The 8,712-nt window shown below is 36.0% G+C and overlaps 1 protein-coding gene across 4 annotated transcripts in view; it reads left to right on the top strand.

Annotated features, from left to right (window-relative positions):
* Positions 1-98: 98 nt before the first annotated feature.
* Tsp26A (Tetraspanin 26A) overlaps positions 99-8,712 on the top strand; it is a 28,407-nt gene continuing 19,793 nt past the window's right edge. For all 4 annotated transcript variants that reach the window (XM_076199956.1, XM_076199955.1, XM_076199957.1 and 1 more), the window contains exons 1-3: positions 99-290; positions 4,203-4,323; positions 6,583-6,656. In XM_076199956.1, the coding sequence (XP_076056071.1) occupies positions 204-290; positions 4,203-4,323; positions 6,583-6,656 (282 nt within the window). In that variant the 5' untranslated portion in view covers positions 99-203. The remainder of the gene's footprint in view (positions 291-4,202; positions 4,324-6,582; positions 6,657-8,712) is intronic.

Genomic DNA, 8,712 nt, shown 5'->3' with positions numbered 1-8,712 from the left:
AGATGCACTTGCTTCTTTGTATAAACTTTGGTGTTAAACCACGCCTGGACATGTGACGTCACGCTTGTGACGTTTCCCTGACCAATCACAAACAACAACCTTCTTCTCGGTAGCTGTTTGGGGGACAACTTTCGAGCCACGATGACACACAGCTCCCAGAATTAGGTCTTGCTTTTGGCTATATTTTGTGTTTTAGAGCAAATATGCCGGTGAAGAGATATAGGAGAGACCAAAGTGAGGTCAGCTGCTGCCTAAAATATGTTATATTTGGATTTAACGTCATATTTTGGGTAAGTTTTGCGAGAAGACTCTATGTTGTTGGCAGGGGTGCCCCTATTTCCTGGATACCTCGGTATGAGTGCCCTAGCTTCTGGTTAAGCCAGCCTTTGTTATTGGTTGCATATATTCCCAGGTTTATGAACACACACAACAAGTGTAATACATTTTAGGGGATGGAAGGTGTGAGATAAGGATGTAATTTCTTTGTCAACAACCTTTGTCCAGTTTTCTTGGTGGAAGCAAAAATGTGAAAAATATGTTGTATCATATGGTATAATTAATTTTTGTAAATTGGACTTGATGCAACAGTATGCATGAAATATATCTGCTGAATTTTGGGACAGTGATGTGGAATACAAAGACTTCCTTGCCTATTGGAGCTACAGGAATTTAAAAGTCATGAATCTGCAATTGTTATGAATTTAGAAGTATCCATTGCTCATGGTTTTGTTTAAAACATCATAAGAGATCCTCCTATAGTGTTTTTGTGATTTTATATTGTTTTGGAAGAAAAATTCCCTTGTAAATGAAGGCTGGACCATGTTGGAACAGGATTGATGTAGAGTAACATTTCCAGCAGTATTTTATTTTCTGTACCAATCAGTTGTGCTATACAGGATTGAGCTGATTTCATTGTAGCTTATCCCATTTAGATTGTGGTTTATATTTAGTTTTCATGGAATTTTGGGAAGCTCTAGGTGTTGTATACAACAAGAAAATTAATAGTTTAGTTCGTTAATAGATGCTATGTATGCTTTAGTGATATTATTTGGTTTATTACTTTAGTGTATTACATAAACTCTTATGGCACATTAGAAAGAAACTATCATCACTTAGTACAAATATCTTCTAAATACCATACCAACCTATGCTTTCACAGTTCAAAACAAAGCCATAATAGTTATATCAGTGTGATGTTACCATCTTTTAAGTCAAATTTGGAGAGGGGAGGGTATAATCATTGATAAGCAATCCTCCATGGTTTGCTGCCACCACCAAGTACAGTTTCCCCATCAGGAACCCAGAAAGAAATAAGGTGAATCTAAAGTTCACACCTAAGCAGTATATCAATTGAGAAATATTAATTTTGTAAATAGTAATATATTGATGTAATGTAGGTTTCTATTGGCAGAAATCGGTAAAAAGTTGCAAAAAGTGATGCACAAGCAACAACTTGGACGTCAGCAAGCTTCAATATTCCATGTTTGTTGTTGAAGACAAATTAATGGAAGTCTAGTGAATTGGTCTAGTCTAACCTAACCTAACTTCCTATGGCATATGCATTTAGCATCCCTAGACATCATCAGACTAGACTAGACCAATTTATTAGACTTGCAATCATTTGTTTTCTACAACAGAGAAAAACATGGCTTCTCGAAGTTTGCCGACATCCAAGCTGTCACTAGTGTATTGCTGTTAACAAGGGTGTTTGTTATTGATTTCCACCAAGAAAAACATATTACATTGATGTATTTTGATTTACAAGATTATAGTCTGATTGTTTATTGATATATTGCTTAGTTGTGCACTTCTGGAGTTGTGCCATATTAATGATATTATGGAACTTATAATACTTCAGAGATTGTTTTAATGTATATCTTAGGGAAGGATGATCTATAGTTAACTGGCACTTCCATTGTTGTGGACAATCTCTTATCTCCCTAGGGAAGAAAGTGTACCAAGAGATTGGAGGAGTGCATATGAAATTCTTCAATATAAAGGGAAAGGGAACAAATATGAATATAGTAGTTTGAGGGGGCTCAGTCTATTAAATGTGGTTGGTGAAATGTATAGGAGGGTGTTAGTTGAGAAAGGATCTGTGTGGGTTTAGGAGAGGAAGAGGGAAGTTGTTTTTGTAAGACAGATATACGGGAAGTTTTTGGAAAAAAGGTAAAAATGTTTCCTGTACTTGGATTTGGAGAAAGCCTATGAAAAGGTAAACCGAGAGGAACTATGGCGTGTGATGTGGATGTATGGGTTGGGAGAAGTCTTAAGGGTGGTCAAGAGTTTTCACATGAAAAGTAATGCTTCTACAAGGGTCAAGAATGGAGGAAATGGAAAGGTTTAGATAAAGGCGAGGCTGCACCAGGGTTGTCTTTATAAGTTGACATTGGTTATTCAACATGTGTATAGATGGGTTGTTGAGGGAGGTAAACCTGATTATTCTTTTTTGTTAGTGGGTAGCACACCAATACATATTCCAATCTAGAGCAGATCAAGTAATCTGTGATATTTCTCTCTTTCATTATCTCTCTATCAGTGAAATAAAGTCCTATTCTTCATCAACAATTTTTGTGTATCACCAAAGGTTTTGTTACTGTGTTTATTGAATGACTTATTATCTGTGACCAAACTCTCAGGTCCTTTTCCTCTTTGGTTATTGTAATTGTTTTATTTCCCATTTGATAACTCATTGATCGCCTCTTTTTAGTTTTATCCATTTCCAATGCTTTGCACCTCTTGGCATTAAAATTAATTTTGCCACACTTGGCTCCAGTTGTAAATTGTGCCTAGATCTTATTGCTACAATGTGGAAACTCATCTTGGATCTTCACATGATCATTGTGGCTTGTTACCAACTGAAAATAATAGGCACACAGCATTCAAACCCATCATCCATCCCACCACATCATATAAGGAGAATCAACTGAAACCAACAAAGAAAATAACTAGTATCATATTACTCTTAAAATAGCTTTGACAACTACCACCCAAAGCCTGAATTGTCCATATAAATATACACACCTACTCAATCTCAAAATAAACACTCTAACACAAACCCCCCCTAAACTCCATCAATCCATTTTAGAAATCCCTTCCACGACAAATAAGAACTATACTGACATGGCTCTTCATGCCTTCATTCAGCACTGAAACAGTACCAACACAATTGGTCTGGCCTTTAACTCAAATTTCCCCAGATGCAGACATCATGCAGAAGACAGAATATCTTGCCATACACATCTTGTTCTCTCACAATGATTTCTTCTTGAATGACTCATGGGTCAATCAAGGTCCTCAAATGTGCTCCAATTTCCACTGGTCAGCTGTGTGGTACCTTGTAAAAGGCTATTTCTGGGTACACACAGTCTATCAAACAGTCACTTGCAACATATTTACTGTCCACTTCAGTACAAGTCAAATTCTCATGTGCAGCATCGGCTGCCATATAAATGATGCATCACACTACACGCATTATAAAATATAAAATCTTTGGTGTATTACACATTATCTTTTACTCTAATAATAAACACAGAAAACCTAATCAAACCAATTCACAGAATCCAGGGGTAACTCATGTACAACTACAAAAAATATATATAATCAAGCCACCGATGCTGGCATCCTCATGTACCCACTTATGCCTCATGACGCATACATAGGCATCATCGTACAAAGGGGTTAAGAGATTTGAGACACATTTCTGAATTTAGATTAATTGTCTTCCAAAATCTCCAAATCCCACAGATATTTAATCTACCTGTATTTCTTACTTCTTTCACACAGCTATCATGCTGGTCAAGAACATTGGTCAGGTTATGAAGTTTGTCTTTTATCTGCCAGCTCCTCAGTGCATCTCTTAACTATCTAGTTGGACATCCTGTCTGGTTCAAGGTTGTTTCTCATGTGAAGTGTCACATATTACTAGTAATTTTACCAGTAGTTAAAAGATGTAGACTAACCATTTCATGTAATAGATCTTTACTTTTATGGTAGCTAGCATAGCAGTTTGTCATAATCTTTGGAAAGTAATGTGTACATCTATCTACATTGTATATACCAAAGGCTTCTTTCTCCTTATAAGGGAGGTAACTGGCCAAGGTAATATGTGTACATAGCATTAAAGAAAGAGAGAATGCAAGGGTATGATAGAGACTTTTCGTATCACTTTTATTGCTCAAAATTTTTTTTTTTTTTTGCAGCTGCTGGGGCTCAGCATACTGGCAGTGGGAGTGTGGGCATGGACGGAGAAGGACACATTTAATAACCTTAGTCGTCTCACCAATATTGCATTAGATCCAGCTTTTGTCTTCATCGTCGCAGGTAAGTGCAGAGTAGAATTAGTTTTATAATGACCTAAAATAGCACCAGTAAAGTAAGTCAGGCTGTAGATACCATTGCTTCCTCCTCCTTGTCCTCCTTTCATTTTACAGAAATGAAAGGGCTTGCTAGCTACAGTTGCTTTCTAGTCAGTGAATCTCAAGAAAAAAATTATTTTCATTACCACATAAGCATAACAATAATGTGGTGGTAATAACAGGTCCCTTCACTTTTTACTGCAATAGAAGTGCAGGAGCCTTGTGTGGCTCAGGAGCAGTGTTCTTACTCTCTGCATGAGAGAGACCTAAGACTAAAACACAGGGTCAGACACAAAAATGGGTGCTGGTAGTAAGGGTTTGTACATAGTCGCGACATGATTTGGTTCTCCAGATCCATAAAACGGGTACTAATGCTTCCTTACAAAGGATTACAAAGGCGGAGCATGCCAACAGGAGACCTTTTGGTCCATATCTAGGTCGGATGCGAAAAAAATCATGATAATAATAAAATAATAAATAAAAACTATAATAATGTAAATAACAAATAAAATACATAAATGCATAGGCATAGTTAAATAATAAACAAACAGGTAAATAGTAAATAATGATAAATTAACATATAACTAATAATAAATGAAAATCACAGACAAATGATAACAAAACAAAAACAAATAATATAAAATAAATTATAATCATTATAGCATCTTGCTTAGGTATTTATCTAAATGATTCTTAAAGCTTCGAACTGAACTACATTGCACTACCTGTGCAGGAAGTTTATTCCATTCATTAACTACACGGTTGGCAAAGTTGTATCTACCTACTTCCAAATTGAATCTATTTCCGGACAGTTTGAGACCATTGTTTCTTGTCCGATTCTCATTCAATGTGAAAATTTTGTCACTTTTGATGTTGTCAATTCCCTTTAGAATTTTAAAGACCTGTATCAAGTCACCTCTGAGTCTACGCTTTTTTAGGGAAAACAGATTCATATGTTTTAGTCGATTTTCGTATGATTTATTTTTTATATATGGAATCCGTTTTGTGGCTTGCCGTTGTACTTTTTCCAGTCTGTCAATGTCTTTAATGAGATTCGGTGACCATACAGAAACAGCATATTCCAAATGTGGACGAACTAACGATTTATATAGCTTGTTAATGAGTGATGGACTTTTGAAATCAAAAGATTGCACAATCAGTCCTAGAATCTTATTTGCTTTCTCAGAGGCTGAAATACACTGCTTGGATGATTTGAGGTCGTTACTGATAATTACACCGAGATCTTTTTCACTATCCACTTTTGTTAACGAATTTCCAAATAACTTGTAATCCTACTTACTGTTATTTTTACCTATGTGCATTACCTTACATTTACTTGTGTTAAATTTCATTAGCCATTTTGCAGACCATTGCTGTAATTTATCTAAATCTTCTTGAATATCTAATTGGTTTGAGTGATCATTTGCCACTCCGCACAGTTTTGTATCATCAGCAAAATTGGAAACAGTAGATTTTAGTCCATGGTCTATATCATTTATATATACTATGAATAGAAGTGGCCCAAGAATGGAACCCTGAGGAACTCCACTTGTAAAATTTTTCCATCTAGAAGTTTTTCCATTTAAAATAACTCTCTGTTTTCGACCATTCAACCAATTACTAGTCCAACCTAATAGGCTACCACTTATTCCGTGTAAAGCTAATTTAGTAAGTAGTCTTTCGTGTGGGACGGTATCAAAAGCTTTTGCAAAGTCTAGATATATTGAATCTATATTGTTTCTTTTGTCATAATTCGAGATAACTGTGTTGTAGAATTCGAGTAAGTTAGTGACCCAAGAACGTTTCCGTCTGAAACCATGATGGCTATCATTTATCAAATGGTTACTTTTTAAATGATGTTCGATAGCATCTCTGATGATAGTTTCCATTATTTTGATGATAGTTTCCATTATTTTTCATACGATTGAAGTCAAACTTATTATTTGACTTATCTTACATGTTTTCTCATGGATCATTGAGTATTAAACTGTCCCAGATGCAATCATCTTTAAAAAGACACAGGACACCTCATCTTACACTGCCCAATACTAGTAAACCCAGATAAGAACACTATTTCTTCCTTGAGTGATTTATGGGTAATCTGGTGGCTTGCAAGATGGATTGATTGATGTGCCACAACCTGTTTCAGTACAAAATCTACTCTTGGCTTAATATAAAGTGACTATTTTGCATCATAGTTCAAGTGCTGTATCTTTCTTTTCAGGTCTAATCACGTTTACAATTGGGTTTACGGGTTGTGTGGGTGCCCTTCGTGAAAACACCTGTTTGCTTGCATGTGTAAGTACTTGTCTAATAATTTTAGTCTGGGATACGAATTCCATATACATTTCCATTGCTTTGCACCTTTTGGCATTAAAATTAATTTTGTCACACTTTGCTCCAGTTGTAAAATCTGCCTAGATTTTTTGCTACAATATGGAAACTTCATCTTGGATCTTCACATGATCTTTGCCTTATCACCAACTGAAAATAATAGTCACACATAATAATTTATTGTGAGTTTTAAGCACAGGAATTACCTTACCTTACCTTACCATCGTGCCATATCCTCTTGGACTTCGGCAACCATGGAGCGCCACCATTCACGGTCCCTAGTCACTTGTAACATCTGTGTTGGTTTGAGTTGTTTTCCCGTCGCCCTCATCAGCCCGTCCATATACTTCTCCCTCTGCTTTCCTCTTGCTCTCCTTCCCTCCACCATTCCCGTCATCACCACCTCTTCCAACCCTTCCCTCCTCATTATATGTCCTAAGAATTGCAACTGTCTTTTCCTTATTGTTGTCATCAATTCCCTATCTGTCTCCATTTCTCTCAATACTTCTTCATTTATTTTCTTCGCTGTCCATGGTACTCTTAATACTCGTCTCCATATCCACATTTCTGCTGCTTCTAAGTTTTCCTGCAATTTTTTGCTGATTCTCCATGCTTCTGAACCATATAATAGTGTTGACCATATAAATGTTTTAACTGTTCTCCTTATATCTGTAGACATTTTCTTGTTTGTTAAAACCCCTTTCATTTTCTGAAACGTGCTTTTAGCTATCGCTATCCTTGATTTTATTTCTTTTTCACATCTACAATCTTCTGTCAATACGCTTCCCAGGTACGAAAATTTGGTTACTTGTTCTATTCTTCTCCCTGCTATTTGTACTTGCACTCTTGGTGGATCTGTTTTCCTGGCCACTAGTATTTTAGTTTTCTCCATATTTACATTTAAACCTTTCTCCTCACTAGCTCTTACGGTTACATTCAATAGATGTTGCAGTTTATCTTCTGAGTCAGCCACCAATACTGTGTCATCAGCATATCTGATATGATTTATATTAAATCCTCCAATTTTAATCCCTTCCATTCCCTCTAATTCCCTAAGGATCATCTCCCCATATAGATTAAATAAATCTGGAGACATAACACAGCCTTGACGCACTCCCCTCTTTATAGCTTGAAATACTGTTCTTCCTCCCCGTACCCTCACTGCTGCTCTTTGCTTCCAATACAAATTTCTGATGATACTCATGTCTTTGCTATTTATATCCACTCTTTCCAAAATATTTATCAAATCCTCATGTCTTACCCAATCAAAAGCCTTCTCGAAGTCAACAAAGCAAAGATATACATTTTGTTGTTTTTCTATCACCCTCACCATAGTCGTTCTTATTATAAAAATTGCATTTGCTGTTCCTTTCCCTTCTATGAAACCAAATTGCTCCCATGAAACTTGTTCTCTCACTTTATTTCTTATTCTATTTAAAATTATCCTTAATATAATTTTGGTTATTTGACTCATGATACTGACTGTGCAATGTTTACTACATTCCATTGTTCCGTTTATCTTTGGTAGTGGTATAAAAATCGAGTTACACATATGTTCCGTTATTGTACCCTTTTCATAAATTTGGTTTATTAGACTAGTGAGTTTTCTTATTGCAAAATCCCCTAATGCCTCTAACATTTCAATCATCACACCATCCTCACCCATGGCTTTCCCTTTTTTTATTTTCTTCATTGCAAATTTCACTTCCTCCTCCATTATTTCTTCCCCATCTAGATATCTATAATTTTCCTCTTCTCCTTCTTGTCTGTCGTCCTCAAATAGGTCCCTTACATACTCCTCCCATCTATGTTTAATATCCTCCTCGTCCATTAAAGCCTTTCTTTCTCTATCTTTGATTGCCCCCCCATTACTCCCCTTTCTCTTGGTAATTTCTCTAATCTTATCATACATCATTTTAGAATCCCTTATTTCAAGGTCCTCAATTTCCCTACATTGTTCATCAAGCCAACTCTCCTTGGCATCTATACACTTCTTTTTGATTTGTCTATTAAGTTCTCT

This window comes from Oratosquilla oratoria, chromosome 16, assembly GCF_046742065.1.
Source record: "Oratosquilla oratoria isolate Oo_2021 chromosome 16, ASM4674206v1, whole genome shotgun sequence".
NCBI lineage: Eukaryota > Metazoa > Arthropoda > Malacostraca > Stomatopoda > Squillidae > Oratosquilla > Oratosquilla oratoria.
This window is presented reverse-complemented; position numbering and strand designations above follow the sequence as displayed.